We start from the raw sequence: 26,426 nt of genomic DNA on the forward strand, positions 1-26,426 counted from the left end.
ATTTTCTTGACAGGACAAGAAAATCGTTAGAATTTGACAGTTTTGGCCACATCCAAAAATAGCTTTTGAGTATTAGTCGTTTGTTATAAATGAAGGCTCCTCTGGCTGGTAGAAGGACCTCGGCAAATGAAATTTATTGCATGAGAAAGGTACTCATCATTCAACGGGGTGTTTAGCCTGAGCAAAGCCAACACGGTCATGTCCTCTGTCAAAGATGCTGTAGTACTCCGTCAGAAAAACATCTCCTAGGATCCAGAGTGGACCTTCAGGGGAGACAATATCAATGGCCTGGAAGCCGCTGAAACACAGATCCCTGTTTCCAAACGTCTCCTGATGGATAAAGAAAAACAAGGAGGAAGCTTAAGGTGAAATTTCTGCATCACTAGAATTAAGAGTTAACTTTCCTAGGCCCTTTTTTAACGTATTAAAGCATTCAGTGTTTCTCCCTTTCAGATTTTATTGTTTTTGTGATGGAGTGCACTCTATTGTACTTTTTCTGTGTTTTTGTCAATCAGCATGCATGGGGGAAGGAAGAGAAGAAAACATCCTGACCTTTCTGACATACTGCTCTGATGTCAGGGTGTACTCCTTCCCTCCCAACAGAAATGTGACGTGAGGCAAACTGGACAATCTGCCGCAGTCAATGAGAAACTGAAAAAAACACATTAGGAGAAGAAAAGCTGCATCAGAAATTTGTTTTATATCGGAAGATGAACTGATTCTCATGCCTGGTCCTCTGGGCCCACAGACTGTCATGATTTAGATGCATCTCTGCTCCAGCACACCTGGTTTAATGGATTGCTTTACCTCCTCAGCCATTGATGCTGCAGAAGCCTTTTAATGACCCATTTATCTAACTGTGGTTGGTAGCAGCAAGAAATAATCTAAAAGACTAAAGGGCTGGTTATACTCCCGCAGCAGTGTGTCACAGTGAGCTTGTCTCAGGTATGACGCAAATATTTTAGATTTCTGCTCAATTTTAAAGTACTGCCTGCGCTATATTATTCTACGCCACAACGCAAGAGGGACGATCACGAAGAAGCTGTGGGTCTAGATACGGACGAGGCAGTGAGGAAGTGAAAATACATAAGGGGCAAGTTTGTACGACAACGGAGGGACATGAGGGCGAAAAAGAGCGGGGATCCAGGTGGAAAAATGGTCCCAGCGTTCTCGTGCACCTCGCTCTTCTAACTGGACCATTTCCAGAAGTCGTTTTCTACAATGGCGACCATACAAACAGAACAAGCCGGTAAGGTACCAAACAGGAAATACGCATAGTGTAGAGCGGATATAGATTTGACCAATCAGAGGCCTCCTGTCTGCGGCACTGTCTGCGGTCACCTACAATTTCGGAGAGGTGCAGCAGAGTGTCTGTGGAAAGGGGCGGGGCATATCTGCGTTAACTGCGACACACATGCAGAGGGTCTCGTTTCTGAGTATAATCAGCCTTAATGCCTGTGGAGCCTGAGATCCAGGGTTCAGAGTCATTACTTTAGCTTAGGTCACTGTGGCTGATTAATAAGGGATAAATTAATAAAAACAGCTGTTTCTACAAGTGTTCTTTCATTAGGAGCAGCTTTACCTCTCCAATATTTGTGGGCGTGGCTCCGATCAGCTGCTGCAGAGTCAGGATGTCATTGGTTGGTCCACCGATGAGGGAGGTTCCAGTATCAACAATGGCCTGGCATCCACGAGGACAGAAGGAGCTCACGCCTTGCACTGCCACACTATAACACGATCATTTCATACTGACATCTAGTGGTGGTGGAATAAATTGCACCTGCCTTTACATGAAATACTGTTGAAAAAAGTCACCTTTCCATCTTAATCTGCCAGTATCCTTTGGCGCTCACAGGCAGCCAGTGGACTGGTCCAGTGTACAGACTTTCATCTATTCCACCAAGCAGGAGTTCTCCTTCTGGGACGCTGGTCTTTGTTCTCCTGTAGATAAAAATCCCCATCAGTGATCCATATAATTTATATACAATAAATACCATGACTCTACAACCGCAATTCTTGACTGGAGTTTTTCTTATTATAGAATTTTAACTGAATGAATCAAAAACTGTAGCTTTATGACATCTCTCAACATGGTTAGATTGGCTGTTCTTGAATAAACCTTTCAAGGAACATGTGAGAGATTATCTACTTCTAAAAAAACAAAGAAGCAATACAGGTTTGTTGGTAGTTATCTTCAGGACTTTCTCAAAATCAGTATCAAGCTGGCGTTAATGCTTGAGAGCTTCTCTATGAAGCACTGTAGACCGGTTTCCTAAACTAGAACTCCTGGTTGGACCAATTAGTGAAGATTTGTCTCAAATGAGTCAATTAAATAGGAAATGCTCTAACCAAACTAGAAAGGTGTTGCTTGGGTACATAAGGACGACCATTTTTTTGTTTTCTTTAAACAATAAAGAAGTGGGAACATCAAATTAATGCATAGAGATGAAGCAAATTGGCCATTTGGGAGGATGCTGTTCTGAGGCCCCAAGCATAAAAAGCACCTGCTGAGGTAGAAGGAGAACACTGGCTCGTCCACTAGCTTCTGTGCCAACATGTTGTCAAAGACAGGATTTCCGAGGATCTCTGCCAACGACTGGTAGGCCAGTCCCAGAACGCCGTCAAATTTTGCCGTTACAAACGTAGCACCAGGTTCGTACACGGACTCCCCAAACTCTTGGTTCAAGGTGGTCAGCTCCCCTATCTAGCACAGATCACATTTAAAAAAAGGGGAATATTACACTTCAGTTCCCATTCACATTATGTAAAAAGAGATCCACTAGGGACTAACCTTCACCGTGTCCCGGCCCATCACTCCCAGCAGGTGCCCCGATCCATAGTGGATTCCAAATGTTCTTCCGTCATGGCGGAAGGAGCTGGATTCGAAAGCCTTGAAACGCCGATGCAACGCTGGAAACAGTCAGATACCAACTCATGACATAAGAGGACAAAGATTCACTCCATCAAAGTCAAATAAACTTCATTTTTTTATTTTGTGAAAAAGGGAGAGAAGCTCCCAAAATGAGGCTCAGTTCAAATGTTCCTAAATACACAGACCTTGAACTTCTTATCAGTTAGCAACAAACTGAATCAAAGTCATGCTGTCCTGACCGGAGAACATCTCTGTCCCTCTAATAAAAGAATAACAAACTCTAATCCAGACACTAAAGGTATCTGGCACTGTTGAACAGGGTAAATTGCAAGCCTTTATTGTCATACCACAGGCCTGGCTGACGCAGTAGGAAGATGGGACCCAGAGGTCAGCTGACCCGGTGTCAAAAATCACTGAGAAGTTCTGAGGTGGATTTCCCAGGCTGATTTCGCCGTAATACTGGGCCTAGGATGCAAAAGCACAGCGTTTACCAAACCAGACCTCTGCCACATATTCGCACACCAATAAATGAACCTACTAAACTCTTACATATTTATTTTGAAATAACTATTCCCTTTTAATATCCAGAAAACTGAGTCCAACCAATCAAAAAATTATTTGCACCCTGAGATATCTGAACCATCAGAAATGCAGTCAGTTAGCTGACTCTACAGAAAAGGTTATTGTCATGTTTTGTACAATAATAAAAAACAAGCCACAGCAGACCACACCAAAGCAATGCAACAATGGCTTGTATTGAAAAGCATGATAATGATGTCTTTATGATAGGCTTATTCACAGCATTTCAGTTAATTAGAGGGAAAGATGCTGATGAACACCAGAAACCAGCCAAGACTTCAGGGAGGTAGGTATGGACCTTGGTGAAAATGAAAGGGGTTGTCCAGCCAGTTCAAGTGTCCATGGATTGGTTCACATCTGCTTCTGCCTGCTACTGTAATCCTCTTTGCAATGGTCCCTCATGGTTCCCCCTATAGGTGATGGGCCCATTGGGGGTTGGCCCACATCACTCTTTCAGGGTTGGCCGTTTGGGGGTTGGCCCAGCTTGGTTTGGCAAGGAGAAACCCAATCACCAGGTATTCACCGACAAACCCCAACTCCAGGCCTGGCTTCAAGGTGAGGTACGGGCCAACATCACAAGCCTCAATCCCTTTGTCATTTTAAGGGCTTTTTGAACCGCTCTGTGTCTGGCCTGTCATCCAGAGCCTGTTTGCCTTGGAGGGCCTACCAGAGGCATTTAAAATGGCCTGATGGAAGGGTTTCAGAGCACTGAAGGTGGGTTCGAGTCGAAGGAGAGTTCATGCCTCAAGAGTTAAAGTATCTTAGTGTCCTGTTCACGAGCGAGAGAAGAATGAATTGGGAGATTGATAGAGCAATTGGAGTGGCTGCCAATACAATGGGACTTGGTCTGTAGTGGTGAAGAGAGCTGAGCCAAAAGGCATAGCTATTGACTTAACGGTCTGTTTACATTCCTACCCTCATCTATGCCATGAAATCTGGATCATGACTAAAGAATGAGATCCTGAACACAAGGGGCTGAAACTAATTTTCTCCAGAAGGTGGCTTGGCAGTCCTTTAGAGATTAGAGTTAAGGAGTTCTGAGCTGAGGCTCAGGGTAGAGTCGCCTCTCCTCCACATCAAGAGAGGTCAACTGAGGTAGCTCGGACATCTTTTTCAGATGCCACCGGGATACGTCTTTCTCGGGAGGTGGTTCAGGCACATACCTACAGGAGGACCAGGGGACGCTCCTAGAACTTGTGGACAAGGTTATGGATGTTGTTGGACTCAGAACAACTCAGATTTGCCAAGCAGAGGTGGAGGAAATGTCTGGGGAAAGTAAACACTTGAGCATTTAATTTTTATAAATGTATAAACAAAAAAAAAGACCATAAATATGTTGCCTGGAAGTTAGTAAGGAATCAAAATAAATACAAAATTAAACCATATTATAAACCTGTATTTATAAAATTGGGATTGGTCCTATAATCACATTTAAACATGATGAATTGGGAACAAAAATTAGAGAAAGACTGACTTAATTAGTTTTACTTTGTTTTCATCAAGACACCTGAGCTGCTTTGATGAGCTCCAATAGCTCAGTGTGAAAAACAGCTGATCCCTGGCTGCTCTCTACATCCAGTCTGTTCCTCTGCTTGGTTTGGATGTTTTGTCACAGCTGAAGGTGAACTCAAATATACAAAAAATAAACATACTTTTTCGTTAATAAAAACCTGTTTAATTTTGCAGTTGGGTCCTCACAAAGCAAAACAGATCTCAGCCCTATTTTATTTTACTACCTAAGGGGGGCCTGGTTTCATGACTGACTCCTGGCCTCAAAAAATCTCCCAGTCCGGCTCTGTCAGCCCGGGAAATAAAGCTAAGAACAACTGCTTCTTCGAGATGTTTAAAGTCAACAAAGTAGACATTTTAGAGAGAATGTTATAAAGTCCTGATCTCTGTACTATTGAAGATATAAGTGATAACAGCAGGCAACAAGGCTGATCCATTTACAGCAGTGGTGTGAGGAGAAACGGGCTTTTGTCAAAAAAGAGATACATCTAGAAAACAGTGACCTCTATAGGTGTTGTTAAGCTACTCTAAATTATTTAACTAAAATGTAATTCAATTCAATTCAGTTTATTTCTATAGCGCCAATTCACAACACGTCATCTCAAGGCACTTTACAGTTCACCAGACCATAGAGTCAAATTCATTCAAAGTTTTCATCTTTGTCTGTGTAATGATGAGAATATGATATTTAAGGTAGAGCATAACCATCAGGTGGAAGGAAACTACTTTAAAAGTCTTTAAAAATAAAAAAAATAAAATTGTGGTTTGCATTCTCTTTCTTCTTTTTGTCGAAGGTCTTTGGTGTTTTATCTCCTTCTGTTTTGCATGTTTGAAGACACTCAGTCCAATTGGACATAAAACATCAAGTCCTGCCACAGATTTCCTTGGAATTAGGTCTGGACTTTGACTAGGCCATTCTTAAATGTGAATCACTGTTTGTCGTCACAGTGGAACAGTTTTACCTCCCGTTTAATAAATAGGCCCTGATTCTTATTGGTCCTGGTCTGCCTTCACTTACATCCATGAAGTTGTAGATCTTCTCACTGGAGCGTCCGAGTCTGAGTGACGCCGTCCCGGGTGGGAAGCACTGAGCGTAGCGGCGGTTAAACATGTCAGGTCTGTGGTCCTTCAGGAATTCCTCCAGCAGGCCCTGGGCTCTCAGCTGAGTACGGATGGAGGGGACCCGCCTCAGAGGAACCCTGATGAGATAAACCTTTAAGATGTGACATGCTGCTTTTGTCTAGGTCCCTGAAAACTTGATGTCCCTGTTAAAAACAGCCCATCCAGTTCGAATGTCTTTATATGGGGCATCAAAGAAGTCTGAGGTTCTTTCATCAATGATTCTCAGGGAAAAACTGAATTGTTTTCATTTTAAAAGCTTAAAATACAGAAAAAAGGATTCAGCTGGCTTAGCCTCCTTCACCTTAAAAAAAGATACAACTTGGAAATCCAGGCAGAAGTTTGGATGCAAAGTGTTCGTTTTCCTACCTGACCGTGGCAGAGCCCATCCATGTGGACAGCAGCAGGAGCAGCAGCCTCAGCATGTCGGTCCAGGTCAGTGCGACACACTGCTGGTCAGCAGATGTGCCAAAGGTTTATCAGAGCAACTGGCTGCTCTGATTGGATGTCATACAAAAGGGAGAAACCCCTCCTTTAAACAGGAATCAGCTGCTCTCTGGCGAGAATCAAACCAATCTGTTCAGAAGACTTCAAATTCTAGCTGCTAACAGAGAAAAAAACTCTTTTAGAGCTACACTTTAATATACAACCATGTATCTTTCATTAACAGAAAGATTCAGTTTCTTTCCCCAAGAATCAGAATAAGTGGAGAAAAAAAAAAGTTCTTCCAATTTTTAAAGATCATGATTTCCACAGCAGATGCATTAAAGCAAACCAAAATTAGTCTTGGGGTTTTGAAAAACAATAGGTAAAAGATGCAATAATAAGAAGGTATCTTTATGCTGATCAACCGTCATGCTTCTGTGATGCATGTTCAGGAGAAACGTAGAAAAACACTGCAGCTGCATCCAGAGATGAAATTTAGATCCTGCAAATGGAAACGTTGTGCAAACCTAAACAAAAAAAAAAGAAAAAAAGAAAAAAAGAGTCTCTGGATGTTACCTCATCTTTTCCGGTTGGACTCTAAATGAAAGAGCATCCAGGTTCATCTAAGTAACCTCGCCAGCTTTGTAATACTGAACATCATAAACAGGACTGCACAGTGGAGCAGTTGGTGGAAAAGTCCTGGGTTTGAATCCCAGCCTGAGGTTTTTCTGCATGGTTTCCCCGTGCATGCATGAGTTAACTCTGGGTACTCCAGGCTCTGCAAATAACAAACATTAGTCTTACTTCTGTTTTGTTTTTATTCAAAAGGGAATAAGCACATTCAGAGTTTATCACCTTCAAGGTGCAAAGTGGTGAAAGAAAAGTTTCTGAAATAAAAAAATAAAAAAACCAAGGGGTAATGCTAACTGTTTAAAAAAGGCACAAAGGAAACCAGCTCTATTTGATAAAGAATGGATTTAGATTAAGACAACCTGCAGAGGACTTGAAGTCTGGGGCGTCTCAGCAGCATCAAACATGTTAGAATAGCCTAGTCAAAGCCCAGGCCTAACCTGACTGAGCTGGAACTGTTTTCTAACGAATGGGAAAGAATGTCAGTCTGTAGATTTTCCAAACTGGTGGAACCTATGGGGTAAGATAACTGTCAAAAATATAGGCCTAGGTCAGATTTTTTCAAATAAGTCCATAAATGTGGAGAACTGTAAAATTTGTATTTGCTCCTAGTCGTCAGATCTTACATACATGTGACATCAGATGTTTCATCTGTGAGGGTGCAATGTTAGAAGTTAGATGCTGTTCTTTTTACATCTCTTTGCAGGTGATGAAGCAGACTGAAGATGTTTTATCGTCATCTCCCTTTTATCTCCTCTTTCTTTCATCTTTTTTTCTGTTTTTCCTTTCCTGTTCTACTTACATTGTAGTGTCCATATAATCTGTAAAACACCCTGCATCAATTATAATAAAGCAATTTATATGCATAAATCAAGCGGAACACTATGGTGATAGCCGTACTACTCCTCTTGTGAAAATAAAATCTGTTGGGCTCTTTTTGGCATCAAGACAATTATTCTTATTGCCACATTGCCAGACAGGACACTGTTAAAAAAAAAAAAAAACACAAAATTAAATCACATGCTTATGAGTATGAATCACAAATAGATACAAATCAAAAATTTTTGAGAACGAACAACAAATTTACAATTACGAATCAAACTTACATTCCCTAAATTTGTGATTCAGACTTTAAAATCTGTGCTTCTATTTTTACAATCAGTTTTAACTTGTTTTTGTAGGTTTTAAACATCTGATGTCACATGTATGAATGAGTTGGTAAGGTAAAAATACTAAATTATTGATTTAATTCACGAGTTCAGACACCTCGGCATACATATCTTGACAGTTGTGTTACCCCCATAGAACACAAACAGAAAGCGGTTCCAAAAAGGACCGACTGTCGCTGAATCTGGATCACTTTGTTCTGTTGACAGTTTGGTGGAGTAACGTTCAGGTGTGTTGACACAGTGAGGTCTCAGTCACTGTGACCTACAAAGGAAGAATGTTGCATCAGGCAGAAAGGTGAACCTTCCTTTCATAATCCAGAGAAAATTCAGAAAAAGGAAAGAAAGTCATCATGCTGCAGATTTATTAGGAAAAAATATGAACCAACTGAAGCCAGATGAAGGAAATTCCTGGAAACGGCTGCATTGGGTGTGGAAAAAAAAGACAAATCTTAATCTGTCCTGCTGTAAGAATTTAGACACAATCTGAACAGAAGCTTTGCTGCCCTGAACATTCACAGGAAGAGTTTTACAAAGGTTATTTGTAAATTTCCGGCCCCCAGCGTTTGTATTGTCATTATACTGTCACAAGTAGATAGCAATGAAATTAACTCTCTGCATTTAACCCATCCCCTTAGGGAGCAGTGGGCTTCCATTGTGCGGCGCACAGGGAGCAAGGTAGGGCAGGGGTCTTCAATGTTTGCCAGCTCAAGGACCCCCTAATTATATATATTGTATGAAATGTTCTATCAAACTGGTCCTATAGTCACTCTATTACAGATGGAGTGATGTAATGAAAGTAATTCCTCCCTGGGATTATTAAAGTATTTGTGATTCCTGGTTGATGGGACAGGTGTTGTGAATGAAACGGTGTCCAGCTTGAAAGAGCTCCTGTGTGATGCTGAATGTGAGCATTGATGACTGAAAGACATCTACTGCCTCCATTTATCTGTTTACTACAGTGTGTTGAATTCATGTTAATGTGGATTTAAAGATATTTCAAGTAGTGGAAAAAATTGCAGGAAGTTTTGCAGGAATTGTAAAACTTTCACGACCCACATGCAGTACCTTCTGTGGACCCCCTAGGGGTTGCGGGCCACCTGTTGCAGACCTCCGGGTGTAGGGGTCAGAGATCCAGAGTGGCAGTCCTTGGGAGTGGGGCTCAGACTCAGAACCTCCAAGCCCTAGGCCCAAACCACTGCCCAAAGCAGGCATTAGCATGAAGGGTCTTGCCTAAGGACCCAAACTGGCAGCTCATTCCCTCCAGCTGGGATATGAACCAGGCTTTCTGTATGCAGGGTGGTGACATACCACTTGATCTTACCAGCCAGTTTTAGGGGTCTGGGATGATGTTGCTGATGAACGTATTAGCGACAGATGAGGGGCTGATGAGGAGGATTTAGCCTATTAAGGCCAGATGGTTTTACAAGTTTCACTTGATATCATACAAGCAAATAAATCCAGAACACTACAGTGATCAGGTCTTAATGCAAATGTCCAATACCTGTCTAAAAGTGACAAAAAATTGATTTTACTCTAGTCTAATCAGTACTACTGTTAATAACATGTCTGATTTATCTTTGAAGGAACACGGATGCAGAATAATGAATCTCTCCCTACAGTACCTCCCTAGACCACTAGGAGTTTATGCTTCAGGCTGATGAACTCTGCTCTGTGGAGAAGGGAACATTGTGAATTAATCCCAATTTTATTTCTCTGCATCAAACAGTAGCAGTTTATCTGCAGGGGAATGTCTGCCGTCTCTACACACTTAAATACCACAAAAACCAATGGCTGCTTGCAATCAGCTGGTTTTAAGGAAAACTTTTTAATCAGTCCAGATGATCTGATTGGAGGCGCTAGTTTTATTTTCTGCTTCTATAAGCAAAAAATAAATTTAATTTCTGCTATAAAGGAACACAACATGGCTAGGGAGGGTGTATTTGATGGAAAGTTAAGTGGAAGAAAAAATTGACAAAATTAATCCAATTAACAGGTTTGGACAAAAGGTTTTCCTTTTTAACTAAAGAGGATCATTACTGATATTTCAATTTATTAAAATGAAGACAAAAATGAAAGATGATTTTTAGGTTATAATTAAAAATATCAAAAACATTTTTTGATCCCTAGATTAGCAGATATTTAAAATTCAAACCAGAAGTTAAAATGCAAACTTCATTAAAACTGAGACTCAGACAACTTTTTTTTTCCGCTTTCGTTTATTTCAGTAAACAAAAAACATCCAAACTTCCTTTCTAGATGTGCTGGACAGCGAAGCGTAACCAGAGAAGCTGCGAACTGATGGGATTTCAGCCGCTGGTGTGACTGACAGGGGAAACAGAATGTGAACCACAGAGGCGATAAATAAATCTCATCCGTTTGTCGTCTGACTGCCGGCTCTAGCAGGGGTGCTGGTCAGGGACTCTCTTCCTGCAACAGCAGAGAAAATCAAAAACGATCAGATGAGCTGAAACAGGCGGAACAGAGGTTTGCAGATGTGAGAGATCAGACTAACTCTCACCTGGGAGCAGCTTTGATGATGTTGTCCACCCTCAGGATCATCTCGGCCGCCTCGGAGGCGCTCAGCAGCATCTGACGCTTCACCTGGAAGGACTCGGTGATTCCGAGCGCCACCATGTCTCCTATCGTGCCTGCGGACATGTCTGCAGGAAGAGAACGCCGCGGTTAGCTCCTCTCGTCAAAAACTCGCCAAGGATTCTGGTTCTGATCCACTCACCCAGACCGTATGTGGTCTTGTTCTCCTGGTGTGCAGCTCTCAGCTGAGCCACCAGGTCGGCGCTGTCGTAGCCGGCGTTGTCAGCGATGATGGTCGGCAGCTGAAGGAGGAAACCAACAGAATTATGTTTCGCTCTTTAATCTTTTCCAAATAAAGTCTTTGATTCACAGAGAAACGGACGCACCATCTGGAGAGCCTTGGCGAAAGACTCCATGGCAACCGCCTCCTTTCCTGGCGTCCTGTGAGCAAGATCGCTCACCACCTTCGCCATCAGCATCTCAGAGCAGCCTGGTTGGGGCGATAGGGAGTCGATGAGGGATGATTAGCGACTACAGATGGAAAAACTTCCGTTCTGACTGAATCACTCAAATTAAATCCTCTCAAAAGGTGATTTTTTGTTTCTTCCAAAAAAACTCAGGAAATTCAAACCAAATGAAAATAGTTTGGAATGTTTCACTCTACAGGTCAGGAATCTTAAAGAATTAATGTTTCAAATATGGAGAAAAATAAATTCTTAACGCTGAAAACGTGTCGATAAAACAGCAGAAAGAGGGTTAATCTGCGTACCTCCTCCGTAAACGGTCCGCGGCTCCTTCACGGTCTGAGCCAAAACACACAGGGCATCGTGCAGCGAGCGCTCGGCCTCGTCCAGGATCTGCTGGGTCGCCCCCCGCAGGACGATGGTGCAAGCCTCACCTGTGAGGAGGGCGGGGTCAGAGGGTAAAGTCTTACTGACGGACATTTAGGGGAAAAGCAGATTCAGTCTGCAGCAGAAGGTCAAATATCTTTACTGTATGGAACAACAGGACAACAAAAAAAAAAAGAAATATATATATATAAATATATCTAAGGCATAACTTATTAAAAAAGGTTAGTAAATTATAGAAATATAAAAAAATAAATGCAAAAAGTAAACAATCATGACCTTGATCACCTATTTATATTTTTAATAAACCAGTTTTTTGTCTGCATTCTGCTTTTAATGTGTTCAGGTGCAGATCTTTAGTGCTGCTGTCGATCCACAGTCCTGCAGGATTTCTGAAGCAGATTTCAAATCAAACTAAAGGATCAGTTAATAACCGCAGCAAAGCACATCTCTGACACAGAAACAAACTGAGGCAGGAACTAAACAGCATCATGTTTATGAGTCCAAGTTCATCCCTAGAAATAAACAATTTCACATCAATTCACCCAAATCTCCTCAGCAGCAGGTTAGAAATCCAGAAGCGTTTTCTTCCTAAAAAAACAACAAAGAGGATCTAAGTGCTCGTACCCATGGCGACGCCAGAGAAGTGGATGAGGGTGTCCTCGCCGATCATCACCTCCTCGATCAGCTTGCAGTGCCCGAGCTTCACCATCTCTGGGTGGTCGAAGGTGGAGGCGATCTCACCGCCTAAAGGTCAATGCATCAAACTGTCATTTTTTCCAAACAGCATCATCGGTTCTTATAACCAGGCAGCAGAAAAACATCCAATGGATCTGATAAGGAAGCTTACCAGTAACCAGCGCGAGGCGCTCTACGCCGGAGAAGTCGGCGTGCTCGATGGCCATGACGCCCGCCTGAGCGAACAGCTGCTCTGGATAGTTGTAGATCAACTGTCTGTGAGGAAGAGGAGACGCATTCAGTGAAGTACAAACATACAGACCTGCAGAAAAAATGTAATCTTCCATAAAGGCTTGATACTTATGCCCCACTTCCCATCTGAAACCATCCATGCAGAGTTCAGAGCTTGGATCAGTTAACTGTGCCGAGCTTAGTTCTTATGACCGTTTACACATCACGCTAACACGGTTCCTCGCCTCCCATCAGCGGTCCACCATACTACAGCTCTCAAGGCGGGAATTACACAAATAAAATGGCGGCTCACATTCAGAAACTTAAGGCTGGTTTATACTCAGAAACCAGGTCGTCTTGTGTTTGTCGCAGTGAATGCAAATGTGCCCCGCCCCTTCCGCAGACACTCTGCTGCACCTCTCCAAATTTGTAGGTGACCACAGACAGGAGGCCCCTGATTGGTCAATTCTACATCTGCTCTACTCTATACGTATTTCCTGTTTGGTACCTTACCGGCTTGTTTTGTTTGTATGACCGCCATTGTGGAAAACGACTCATGAAGCTGAACCAGCTAGTAGAGCGAGGTGCACGAGAACGCTGGGACCCTTTTTCCACCTGGATCCCCGCTCTTTTTCACCCTCATGTCCCTCCGTTGTCACACAAACTTTCCCCCACTTCCTCCTTGGCCGTATCTAGACCCACATCTAGTTCCTGATCGTCCCTCTTGCTTTGTGGCATGAAATAACAGTGCAGACCACGCTTCAATATTGGGCATAAATCAATAATATCTGTAAGCCTCAGTGCGACACACTGCTGCGGGAGGATAACCAGCCCTCTATATGCCTGGATATCATCCTCCACTCAGCATCATCCCAGGTCGCACCACGCTCTTTTGATGCCGTTTATTGTTAAAAGGCTGAGAAGAATTTTATGCTGTGAACAGGAGATCTGTGAATTACAAAGCCGGACACGGCGGAAAATATGAGTCAGCTGACTGTAACTAGGAGATGACTGAGCCACAACTTAACCGTGCCGAGCCCTGCTGCTGAGCCAGTACTAGAAATAGCATGGTTTGAAATGCAATACATACAAAACAATATGTGAGCCACCTCCTGTTAGTTGCATTTTTAGTCGTAAATACCTTTTGCACAACTGGATTTTTTGTGCTTTGTTGTGGGTGGTGATTCAAAAAGTTTTGTAAAAGACAAGGAACAGGACGGGCAAAGTAATCTATTTCCTCCTGCTCTCATCTCTCTCGCCATGTTTCTCCTCAGCCGCACTGACATGTTCACTGCTCGGTTCGCCGTCGCCTCCACTACAACCAGACATCCCAAGTTCCAAAAACTCCTTTCAGGGAGATGCTTAATGAAGATAAATTGTGCCTTCATCATTAGTGGATTAGTTATACAGTGAAGTTCACAAGAGGGCCAGTTAAATTCAGTTTGGTTCAGGTAGATATTTCATAATGCAGAAAATAACAATCTTATAGTACAATTTATTTATGATGCTTTATAATAATAAATAAGTGCCATAATATATTTGCTTGAATGCTTGCATTAATTATCTGTGCCCATGTTTTTATAAAATAAATAATTGCCCAAAATTGCTCTGTGCGCTCGCATTTTATTTGGTGCCCTATTGTGCCCCTGTATAGTAGTGGGTCAGATGACGCCCCTGGCCGCACCGTGCGCCATACATGCACACTCCATCATTCTTCACCTTCACTAGACATGAATACACTTTCTGCTGCAAAATGAGGAGACTGTAAAAGAGTAAACTGAAACTTATTGGCTTATTTTTCTGACTGATCCAATCAGCTCTCTGATCAACCAGCCGCCTGGAACGCTGGTTGAACAGAGCATCGCTTTGGACAGATGCGCTGCACATGTTTGACCAGCAACATCCTCCTCACACCCCACTCTCTAAATGTGCAGGGTCATCTTTGAGCACCATTTCACTTTTCTTTCACCAGTTCACCACAGTTCTTACAGCAGTCCAAACTTTCTCTGCTCTCTTTTTCTCATCATCTTCTCCTTCTTTCCCATCGCCCGGCTTGCCACAGGTTTGCCTGCTGTGTCTAAAAGTAGCAGCAGCAGCAACCCAGACTGACAGCAGCTCATGTGATCATTTGGATCACGTGTAACATGGAGCCCGACTCTCTGGAAGGCTTTACCGTATTAACAGGAGAAGCGGCGCAAGTGAGATTGGACACTGCCTTCGGACCACATGCGGTAATTTATAAATGTTTGAAATCAGGTTGGGTCTGGATTAGCCAGCAGGTGGGTCCGGATCTGGACCGCGGTCCACTAATCTGGGACCTCTGGACTAGACGTTCGGACACTCATTTAAAATGGCGTAACCACTACATGGTGATTAGGGCGGACGTTCAGACACAGGCTTAGTTTTCCTTTCCTAATTCCGATGCCCAGTTTCCCAACTGAAGAAAAGCTACCGAATACCAGCAAAGAAAAACCTGCAGGAGTGTTTGCATCCATCCGTTTGGACGGCGGCATTCTGGTTTTTTTTACCTGTTGATGAAGCAGTTGATGCCGTGCTTCAGGATTCGCTCCACCTTCTCCTTCATCTTCTGTTTCTCTGCCTGCTCGATCTCGGCCACCTTGGCTGTGGAGTCGACGCGGACCCTGGAGCCGAAGATCTGGCAGAGGTTGAACATGAACCAGCGTTCATTCTTTCATCCAGAGCCCAGATAAAACACTCCTTCCCATGGCGTGTTTTCCTACCTTGATCTTGTCCGTGTCCATGCCGGTGTTGGCGATCAGGATATTTGCGTTCTCCAGCCTCTTTGGTTGGTTCACTCCGATCTTCTTATCCAACAGGAAACCTGAGCAGAAGTCACCAAAGACATTATCATCACAGCTCAGCGACCAATCAGGAATGAGAGCCGTCTGTCCGCCTCACCTTCGTCCAGGTAGGAGTCGGTGAGGCTTCCTCCCAGCTTCTTGATGACGTGGATGGCCTCCAGGTTCCCGGAGCCTTTCAGCCTCATCACAGCGTCCACGGCCAGCTTGGAGAAGTGATCTTTGTGGTGAGTCAGGAGTTTGGAGGACAGCGTGGTACGGGCAATGTTAAGCAGGTCTTCCTGGAAACGATCCGGGTCGTTGCTATGGAGACAAAGCAACAGTTTCACATCCCATAAGAAAGAGATTGTTGATCCTTTTTACATCCTCAGTCTGAGATTTATGCTTCCCAGTGGAAATAAAAAGCTTTTTCTGCTCCTTTTGTACTTTTAAATAAAATCAGTTTATTCTGCTCACAGCAAATTTCCATGACCCTTCCTCTGAGAAAACTGAAACATAAGCAAGTTCATTTTTTATGTAATAAGTGGATTTTCTCTTGATTTGAGCAGAACCTAAGGCAAGATTTAAAGTTAGAATACAAAATAAAACAAACGTAGCGTATAATATCTAATCTTATCTAATTTTAAGCAGCAGCAGCTGATCAACTTATTCACCTGCTCAGACATTTTAACCCGTTTTCAGATCAGAGTTTGAAGTCTTCGTTCGCTGCTTTGTTAAAGGTCACAACTTTCTAAAAAAAAAAAGCACGGCGTTGGCTGAATCATGACCTGCTAAACTAACCAAGTTACTATATTAAAACTTCTCGTTTAACCCAGAAATGTTCAAAGCAATTCTTTCGTTTATGCCCCCGTCATCCAATGTCGATTTAGACCAGCGTTTGCCAGACGTACGGGAAATCTGGCAAAACGCAGGCATACGTTGGACATAAGTTACAGGCAAGTGATCGGATTGTTGACATACATTAAGTCTAAGTTACTTATAAGTCGTGGCGTCTAGCTTATACAAAACCTATGAGTAACATGTGCGTAACTTATCAAGAATTAATCTCCAACGCATATCAACGTATTTGTCGTGTTTCAGAAGACAGCTGAACGTGTTTCTAACTCCCAGCTACTGTTTAATGACGTATTGGCAGCGTTTTGGTATAAAGGAAGTTAACAGGAAGGAACCGTTAGTTCTCCTCCAGACTGCATCTCCATCATAGGGTGTGAGAGAAGGTGAGTGTGATGGATCCTCCCTGTGTTCACGTCCACGACCAACAAACTTCCTACATGACGCTGAATCTGCTGCGACTGCAAACCTCTGTTTTTCTTTATTCTTTTTAACTTGAGGTTAAAAGCAGCCAGGTTAATACCGATCAAATACATCTTTTTATGCAGCACGGGCGCATCGCTGCCCCCCTCAGGACACGGGCTTGTTTTCATGGGCATTACGCTGCCGTGCGTTATGCATAACTTAGGCTGTCGTTAAGGAAGTGATGTTGATTTATATAGCACCTTTCACAGACAGAGGTCACAAAGTGCTTCACAAAAATTAAATACAAATAAAATATATTTACAGTCACAAAGGAGATGGTCATAAAACAACACTTAATCTACTGGAATTAAAATGCTTTCTTAAACAGGTGTTCAGTTCACTCTTAAAAACAGAATCAGTTAAGCCCAAGTAAAGCACAAGATCGCTCCAAAGAGCCGGAGCGACCGCCAGACGCAAGTTCTGGATTTGTTATGAATACTCAATGTGTACGCCCACAACTGAAAAAATACATAGAAAGTTCAGCATTTTAGGAGATTCTGGGGTGTCAGGCAGACGCTGGCTAACTGGTCTAACTCGGTGTGATAGGGGCTTAACAAAAATGATCAGGGTTCTGCTCCTCCTAACAAAAAACAGCTGTTGGTAAAACACAGACAGTCATGTGATTTTTTTTTTATGTACAAACAGGCAGAAAGGAAGCAGAACGAACACCGTTTAAGCTGATGTTTCTATGGCTGTAGCATCACAGCTGATGTGCGTTAAAGTCGGATTGTTTACGAGAAAAGAAGTCGTTACACGAGTGTCAGGTTCAATGTTTGAAGCTCTACATATTGAAACACGTCACAACAGAAACGGAGAAGGAAATATTGATGTGTGTGAAGATTTAAAGGCTGATTATCACAGTTCCATGTTTCACCAACCAGGACCGCTGCTCATCTGCAGGTCACATAAAGCGGATGTTTACTTAGCAGGAATGGATTCAGAGACGTTTCCCCACCTGTGGTCTGCAGCACCCTCCCTTAGAGCGTCTCTGGCCACCTGGGTTGCCTTCCTCCACCCGGCAATGATGGTCTGAGGGTGGATTTTCTTGGCAATGAGAAGCTCTGCCTCCTGCAAAGGGGGGATTAAACAGCAGGATTATCAGCAGCAGCATGAAATCAACCTTTAAGGCTGCAGTTATTGTTTTTACCCTCAGCAGCTCGGCGGCAAGCACGGTGACAGAGGTCGTTCCATCCCCGACTTCATCGTCCTGAACCTTCGACATGTCTGCAAACACACAACATCCCCATCAGTTCCTCTGCTTAGAGATGGTAGAACGAATCCGGGTCAGCTTCTGTATTTTCTTTTTATTCTTAAATATCAGATACTTTTACAGAAAAAAGGTAAAAATGTAAAACAGAAAATTAGAAAGTATCAGTGCTAGATTGAGCTGGGGGGGGGTTTGAGCAGTCGGAAGGGACAGACATGGGGTCTGATAGGATGGATAGAAACGGATGGAAGAAGGATGAAGGGATGACAGACAGAGCTATGGAGGGAATTTTGTTCCATTATTGTTTCCAGCAAAGCGCAGACTTTGTAAATGGAAATACTTAGTGTTTAATCAATTCATCATTTCTTATTACTAAATTTGTTCTTTGAAACTTAGTATTCTACTTTTTTTTCAGATTTTATTTTTGAATTTTGTTTCAAGAATTGTTTTCGGAGTTTTATAAAGTGCTCTTTTTTTTTTTAGATCAAGTTTTCCAGATCAAATTCTCTTCCCTTTCAGCCCAATCCCAATGCTCCCTTTTGACCAATAAAAATGTTGTACTAACCAATAGAAACGCATCTTCACATCTCACACCAGAGCGAAGCCCGCCCCCAGAAGTGAACAAAATGTGATCAATTTGTCACATTTAATCAGAAAGTGTAATAGAAAACAGGAAAAATTTTGGGGAAAATTTTTATTTGAAAATATAAAATATGTTCAATAAATTATGAAAAAAAATCTAAAATCAGAGAAAAAAAAAAAGTTACTCTAGAAAAAAACTAGTTATTGCTTTATTTTTAAATCTTCAATTTGCAAAATGTGTTCTTTGCACCAATAATGGAACAAAATTCACCCCATACAGAAAGAGATTAATGATGGGAGAGGTGATAGACAAGAAGTTGAAATAACTTCTAGAAAGTATGGAAGCTTTCAAGGTCTAGAAGTCAAAAACAATTTCTATTCCTCGTTTCCATAATTATCAAGACCTGAAACAACTCAAGCAGGAAGCAGATATTTTACTGAATCTGTTGAACATCACAAACTTCTGATCGTATAATACGTGAGTCGTGTCCCTCTAACTTATAAACAGATTTACTCAACTGGAAACATAGAACCCATAGACAGGTTCTGATTAGAGAGCGGGTCGGGCCTCCGTTGCTTTATGGGTTATGATAAATGTTCAGGAAGGTTAAACAGAAGAGACCTGGAAAAGCTGTAATTTCTCAGCTATGGAGATACAAGTTCCTGTCTGCAACAACATTCACTCACCAACCAGGACCTTTGCAGCAGGGTTGTCCACCCCGATGGCCTTCAGGATGGTGGCGCCGTCGTTGGTCACGGTCACAGTTCCGCCTCCGCTCAGCAGAATCTTATCCTGCAGAAGGACCGCTGCAGGTTATTCACCAGGCAAACCTGAGATATTTCAACTAACTGATTGGTTTCGGAGAGCAGAAGCAGAGCTCCAGGTTCTGAGGGGACTCACCATCCCCTTTGGGCCCAGAGTGCTCTTCACCAGATCTCCAATGGCGATGGCACCAACAAAAGATGACTGAAGATGAAAATATGGAAAGTTAGCATTTTAGCAACCTAATGGAAGGTCATGGAAACCAAAAAGCACAAATATATATTTTTTTAAAACCCACCAATCGTGCAGTTTCTGCTTTTTCTTCATCAGCTCCATGTCTGAAGATATTCATTGGGGCCATGGATAAGGACGCCTGAGGAACAGATTTAGGTTTAATTAACAAGTGATGCTGAAAACTATTTTCATTTTAACACTAGGACTCCCAGAGTTGTGGTCCTGGTAGAACCCCCACAGGCCATCGATTTGACATTTTTCCCAATGGAACGCATGAGTAGTGATGATGTCATCAAGTGAAACGGTTCTAGTGTGCCATATAAACCCATTCTGGATATGTTAACCATAAAACATGTCAGATTTTTAAAAAGGATGTATTGTATGTTATTATTCAAGGTGTAAATGTTTTAAAAATAAATCAGTAAAACAAATAAGACTGTTTTACTACACAGGTTCGATGTTTGAAACTACAATTTTATTTACAGAAATTGATTGATTGATCACCCCCGCACATCACCTTTTCACATTTATGCTGAAGCACCTGGCGGCTCTCTGGAGGTCATGTGATCGGCACCCAACTGTTTTATCAGTTCAAGGATAAAATCTCTGCATAAGACGGTGACGTCCAAACAGTTTCTGAACAAAACCAACGCGTTTATAGCTGCTATGTCCAGGAGATCGTAAAAGAGCCACAAGCCACCTTCATGTTGGAGCTTTTACAGAATCCTTTCTAATCATCTGATCCGACAGATCCACGTCGACCTGTTACAGCAAACCACGGGCTCTGGTTTTGTTTTTGGTGTACCCAAGTGTACCGGCTGAGGTGTGAGCAATGCTAACCAAAAAAAAAAGTCTCTATTGTCTGATGGGTCACTGACACGTCTGCGTTTTCTGGGGTGGGTGAACATCCTCTGATTCGCTGTCAGAATCTGAGCTGCTTCTTACCTCATCCGTCTCTCCAGCTCAGTCCGAATCGCTATCATAAATACCATGTGAAGCATTTCTAAAGCCTGTTTCACTGTTAGATTTCTTCTGAAAGCCATTTTTCCATATTAGCCAAAGAGTTCTAGGTGGAAAGTTGGTTGCTAGGCAACGGTATCATAAATGATGGCCTTTCTCTAGCCTTTTAACATACGGCTTTACGATCAACCGGAAAAAGTTCTGCGCAAATATATCGCAATATATCTGACGACATTATTTTTACAAACATTTTTAAATAAAGCATTTTAAATGCCCCGATAATCACATGTAATTACTTTTAATGCCAATTAAGGCCCTAATCTATAAAATAATAATTAAATGACTTTTAATGACTTGCAGAAACCCTGAGTAATTACCAGAAGCTGATAGCGTTTTGCTCCTGTCTGTGCGGAGCAGAGTCCCAGCCTAAATTTAAAGTTTAAAAACCACATACCCTCTCTTGTGACCTACATAAAAAAGCTTTTTTTAAATACATTTAAAAATTGACATTTTTAATTATAATTTCACACTTTAGCTGAAATGTCTAAAATGATATTATTACTGGTTTAATAACAGTAACATTCTCAGTAACTAATACTGGTTAATAACGCTGAAAGATTATTGATGTACAATATTTTGTACTGATTTTATCACCATTAAAAGTAAAGATTGTCAAAATAAAAACAGGCTATAAATGTATTTTTTTTAAATCCCTATATAGAAGCATTTTATTCTTGTTATCTCTACATTTACGTAAAGCATGACCTGTTGCCTGTGAAAGACAGTAATAGACTTCCTAATTCATCTGCTGCAGGAAGAACAGAAGGCATCAAATGCATCGACTGACAGTCAACTAGCTTCTGATAAGTCAAAAAAATAATGGTCATTTTAAAAGCCACACAAGTTTAAATGACAATATATTATTAAAGAATATTTATGCCAGCGTTGTGTAGGCTAAAACCAGCAGGAGAGAACACTTAACGATGCAGTATTCCCCATGGCTCTCTGCCATGTTAAAAGGTCTAATTTGACCTCTCCTTATTTTTCTGCTCGAATTTAAACGCAGTTTATGTGCAATTTGTGTTTTTTGCTGATCGAAATGCCAGCCATTTCTAATCTGAGAACAGTGTAAGAGACTTTTGTTTTAACTTGATGAAAGGTAACGACGTACTGATAATTTATCACCAACTTTATATGTAAGGTAGGTTTAAACAGCAAAAAACACGTAGTGTCGCATCCCAGTCATTCAGATTAATCCTTCAGGCATGGTTTTTGAATAATAACGTAGCTAATTACGAAGTTTGATGGTAATTTGACACCCTGCAGCACCTTAACGAGTCGCTGCCGTGAATGTGACTCTCTGCCCAGGAGGAGGCAGATGCAGCACAGCGCTCAGTAGACAGTTCTATCAGACATTTCTGTCTAAAACCTTTAAACTGACCACGATAGAGTGAAAATGGCAAAAGATTTTATCTGAATATTTTAAGTACTTGTTAATATATGGCTTTTTAAATAGCTGGAAATATTAATTCTGTTTCCATTCGGCGCCTATGCAATGAATTAAACAAATTCTTAAAAATATGTTTCTTTTTCATTGATGTGTCAATGAAATAAATTAATATGCAAATACACAAATAAATAGTAAAATAAAAGTCAGGCAGATATTGGTGTACTTCATTAGTTTTTGTCTTCTATTTCATTAAGTTTTCATTGCAAGAAAGTGTGAGCAGTCTACAAATTATATTCAGAAAACCCAGATACATGATTGACAATGTGAATTAACACAGGTTGGTGTCCCTATCAAATAAACGAATAAATAAATAATAGATTCTTTCAGGTTAATCCTGCTGTGATGAAAAGTCCAGACACTCCATTAAACCGAATAAAATGTGTTAAACAAATCTATTTAGCCCTCATAATAAGCATAATTAGATATGATTCTGTGTCATGGCATTTACAAGACTATTTTTTATACGATCCATTATCCACCTAAATACTTTCAAAGTTTAATTTAATATCCATTTCAATAAAAAAAGTTATCATCCGTTTATTGTGTCCTTTAATTTGTAAAGAATTTTCAGTTGTTTCCAATTCATTTTTTATTATCCATAATTGTGATTATCCTGATTTATTATCAGCCATAAACCTGCCAATAACTGCCCGATTTCAACAAATGAGATATATTTTTTTTTACCATTTAAAGAGCTCTGTTTGTTAAACCAAAAATATGTAGCACTTTACGTAGTTGAAAAAAATGTCCAAGTGCCTAATCTCTGAAACTCTTTAGCTTTAGGAGATTAGTGGGTGTTAATGTGCAGCTTTTATGTCGTTATTTTAAAATATATATTTACCATAATTATGATGCCACATGAAGGCACCATTAGTTTCATATAATTAGACACCAGGCGTGGTCACGTCTTTATTTTCCAAATTCACTCGAACGCCTCAGCAGCTAAGCCCCGCCCCCTTCATCCTAGAAACCGCTAGAAGCTTTCAGGTTTTAAAAAGAATAAATAAATGTTAATGTTAAAACGTTACAATACATACCACTAGTAAAAACCTGAAGTGCATGGGTTGCATGGAAACTCTGCTTAATCACAGCCAAGTATATCATTCCAAAAATATCCCTTTGAGTTGATGCGCAGCTGAATGACAGCCACAAAGAGCAGCGCCGAGCTAACTAGCATGCTATGCTAACTCAAAATAAAACAGACAGAAACACTGAATCTGAAATTAACACAGGAACTCGGAGGAGCGGGTTGGTAAATGTGAAGCCAATCACTCAACAGTAAGGAGAAAATAAAATAAAAGCCTGAAACAAACCCGTTAGCTCTTAGCCGCTAGCCCAGCCACACCGCCCCATGTGCCTACTTCTCGCCGGTTCAACACATCCGGCCCAAATACGACTGAATGGACCCAGAATAAACGAAAACATACAATAGAACCGATAATGACTGTGTTCGGTTTTATGCAACTAAGAGGGCTCACATTAAATGGCCTTCAAATAGTTTATTTAAAGACGGAACTCACCATGATGTCTGAAATTCAAAGCTGGAAGCAAAGCACGCACACCGAGGAAGGGCTGGACGTGGATGTGACGCATTCACGTAACTGCGTAATGCTGCGTTCAAGATCTGTAACGGAAAGCTGAGCTCCAAACAGTTCACTATTGTTTTTGATGCTGTTCCACTAGGTGTTATAATGTTATTTAAACGTCAGTCTTCTCTGTTCTCCGAAGGTCCAAGACCTTTACCTGATCCAACCGATACTGATGTTGGTAGACTTTGTTTATTACCTAAATCTCCTAAATATAACAAACATATTTGCACTTTATTCCGAGATAACTGCATCTCAGTTCCTTGTATAATTTCTAAGGCAGATGATTAGGGCCACTGAAAAAACAATAAACAAACATTTAATTTCAGTATAATATGAGAAAAAAGTCAGAATTCTGACTTTAATCCAGAATTCTGACTTTTTTTCTCAGAATTCTGATTTTTTTTCTCATATTAAACTGAAATAATATTAAAAATTTAGTTAACTTTTTTATAGTTTTTCAGTGGCCCTAATCATCTTCCGTAAATACCAGTCTGCTCTGGTCTCAAAAGTATGTTGGAACAAAACGTGGTCTCTGCCCAATAAATATTTTTTAGTAAACAAGGTTAAAGAGGTTTCCTTTAAGATTATTCACCGCTGTTACCCAGTTAAGTCATTTCATATTAAATATAAAAAGGACATTGATACCACTTGCACTTTCTGTAACATTTACTCAGAATCTGTCTTACCTATTGTGGTCCTGTGAGAACACCAGGCATCTATGGCAAGGTAGTTGTCACTTCATTCTGGACAATATTTATGAAAAATGTATACTTTATTTTAAAGATTTTTTATTTGGAACGACAGAATAAAGACAAGAGCTTTCTGACCATTTCTTTTTCTGTAATCTTTTGCCTCCGTTGGCTAAGGTTTATATACACAAATGTAAAATTATCATGACTAAACCCTCATGTGTCTCTTTTTTAAAGGAAGCAACAATTTATTTTTCTACATTGTCCTCTTCCAATAACAAAAAGACTGTTAAACCTTTATCTCTATGCTCTAAATTCAAAATATTTATATAATCCCTTTACATGCTTCTGTGTAGTTTTACTTTTCACTTTTACTATTTTTACATTTATTCAGGTATTTATTAAAAAGAAAAAAATGTTATGGAAAGCTGTCCAGGGAAAAGCTAATAGGAATAAAGATATATGTTTTTGTGTAACATGAAATTTGAAGAGACTCTCATTTCTTCACATCTTTTCAAATAGAACACCTCTTCGATTTGATAAATAGATGTAATTAATAAAGCTCTTGACATCCCCTTTTCATGTTTTCAGTCCCTGCAGCGCTGTCAGGAGATATTTACACATTTCACACATTAAGTAAACAATAGGCATCATAATTAATTAATTAATTAATTAATTAATGAGGAAAGGCTGTGTAACGCACAACTCTTCTCATTTGCATAATGAGGCAGAAATGCATACAGAAATGTAAATACGACAGCCAGAAATAAATAACATGGAAGAAATAAATAGGGTAAAAAAAATACAAAGGGAGAATAAAACAGACAAAAATATTATAAAATAATAAATATAAAGTATTTAATGAATAAAGTTGATGATTATAACGGACAAGCTAATTAAAAAGCTATTAAAAGAGATATATACATTTATGTCTCACTACATCATTTAATTTTCACCTACATTTATTTGTTAATTGTATTTTTGGGGGCAATTAATTGTATGTTTTTTTTATTTATTGAGCATTTATTTATTTCTGTACTTATTTAAAAATATGTTAGAGCTGGACCTCCATACCCATGAATAAAATTTGAGTTAAAACAATACATTTTGTTTCTCTCAAGAAAATGAACTAAAAATTTAAGAATTCCAAAGCATTGAATACAATGTTTTAGTAAAATTAACTTAAAAAACCTTTTAAAAGGATAATTGTATTATATAATTATTAAAATTTAAGGTTTTAAGCCCATTAAACAACATTTCTATTACAATGTACTGCTAGAACATATAAGCCTAAACCCCAGTGTCATCAGCAAAGGTTTAAATGTTTATTGAGTTTGACCTTTAAGGAAACAGGTCAGCCTCAACTGGTACAAAAATCCATTAAACTTTCATGTGCTTTTTAAATCTCAGAGTAATTGAATAATTTCAGATCTACTTCAGCAGGATGAGGAGGCAGAATAAGGCCCAAAACAACAGATGATGTTTGATCCTAAGGTCACAGGTTCTTACCTGCCTCCATGTTTATGGTTCATCATTTACAACTATAATCATAACAGCACAGGTATTAATTAATACTATAAATTGTGCCACCAGAAACATTTGCACGTTGGTAGAGACAGAAAGTGGTGTGGTAGAACTTGTTGTGTGAGCTTAGAAGAGCATGTAGATTAACCTTCAGGGCTGAACTGGGGTCAAAAAGCAGTTTTTTGGTGATGGCGGCCCGTCATGATTAGTGATATTACATGAGGAGACACACAGCATACCAGAGGAAATACGCACATTTGAGTGTTTTCAATAGTAAATATATTAGGGCTGCAGCTAATAATTATTTTGCAAATCAATTAACAATTGGATAGCAAAAGGTTCCTTAAGACTTTTTATGAAATTTAACCATGTTAAATTAATGCTTTTCCACTTCAATGGTTCTGGATAGAGAATACTGAGATAGATTTTTTTTAAAATCTTAAATGCAAAATGTTTATACATTTTATAAAACTATTTTGTCATGATTGTTGTGCTAAGTTTGTTGCTCTGTAAGCTGCAGGCAAGTTTAGATGATGAATAAAGTGATATGCTATTAAAGCTTTGGGGTACCCCACATACAAAATTCTTTTGGATGTTTTATACATCTTTTAAAGTCCATTATTAAGACTTGGTTATTTCATAAGTTATGTTATATTGTCT

The 26,426-nt window shown here is 40.4% G+C and overlaps 2 protein-coding genes across 2 annotated transcripts; both read right to left on the reverse strand.

The window, feature by feature from the left end:
• Window positions 1-47: 47 nt before the first annotated feature.
• Window positions 48-6,517, reverse strand: LOC107089060 (cathepsin E-like). Its single transcript, XM_015381587.1, has 9 exons — window positions 6,449-6,517; window positions 5,979-6,159; window positions 3,220-3,337; window positions 2,792-2,910; window positions 2,505-2,704; window positions 1,816-1,941; window positions 1,583-1,727; window positions 553-651; window positions 48-330 (listed from the first exon to the last, which is right to left on the reverse strand). The coding sequence occupies exons 1-9, from the start codon at window positions 6,502-6,504 to the stop codon at window positions 157-159; spliced, it is 1,218 nt and encodes a 405-aa protein (XP_015237073.1). The 5' UTR covers window positions 6,505-6,517; the 3' UTR covers window positions 48-156.
• Window positions 6,518-10,507: 3,990 nt separating this feature from the next.
• On the reverse strand, window positions 10,508-23,561 carry cct2 (chaperonin containing TCP1 subunit 2). Its single transcript, XM_015381604.1, has 16 exons — window positions 23,485-23,561; window positions 19,559-19,633; window positions 19,399-19,464; window positions 19,185-19,290; window positions 17,856-17,932; window positions 17,664-17,776; window positions 15,513-15,715; window positions 15,335-15,435; window positions 15,122-15,249; window positions 12,535-12,638; window positions 12,312-12,431; window positions 11,606-11,734; window positions 11,223-11,326; window positions 11,039-11,138; window positions 10,823-10,964; window positions 10,508-10,731 (listed from the first exon to the last, which is right to left on the reverse strand). Exons 1-16 carry the CDS (start codon window positions 23,485-23,487, stop codon window positions 10,701-10,703), a joined length of 1,602 nt encoding a protein of 533 aa, XP_015237090.1. The 5' UTR covers window positions 23,488-23,561; the 3' UTR covers window positions 10,508-10,700.
• Window positions 23,562-26,426: the final 2,865 nt, after the last annotated feature.

This window comes from Cyprinodon variegatus, unplaced genomic scaffold (assembly GCF_000732505.1).
Source record: "Cyprinodon variegatus isolate N-32 unplaced genomic scaffold, C_variegatus-1.0 Scaffold237, whole genome shotgun sequence".
In the NCBI taxonomy this organism is placed as follows: Eukaryota; Metazoa; Chordata; class Actinopteri; order Cyprinodontiformes; family Cyprinodontidae; genus Cyprinodon; species Cyprinodon variegatus.

Bases quoted from the DNA above. Each gene is read 5' to 3' on its own strand.
- LOC107089060 (XM_015381587.1), bottom strand. From the start codon at position 6,504: ATGCTGAGGCTGCTGCTCCTGCTGCTGTCCACATGGATGGGCTCTGCC. The intron at 2,705-2,791 runs GTTAGTCCCTAG...GATCTGTGCTAG, and splicing joins TGGGCCGGGACACGGTGAAG to ATAGGGGAGCTGACCACCTT. The intron at 1,728-1,815 runs GTGACTTTTTTC...ATCGTGTTATAG, and splicing joins TGGCAGATTAAGATGGAAAG to TGTGGCAGTGCAAGGCGTGA.
- cct2 (XM_015381604.1), bottom strand. The intron at 17,777-17,855 runs GTAAAAACAATA...CCCCCTTTGCAG, and splicing joins TTGCCGCCGAGCTGCTGAGG to GAGGCAGAGCTTCTCATTGC. The intron at 12,432-12,534 runs GTAAGCTTCCTT...ATTGACCTTTAG, and splicing joins GCGCCTCGCGCTGGTTACTG to GCGGTGAGATCGCCTCCACC.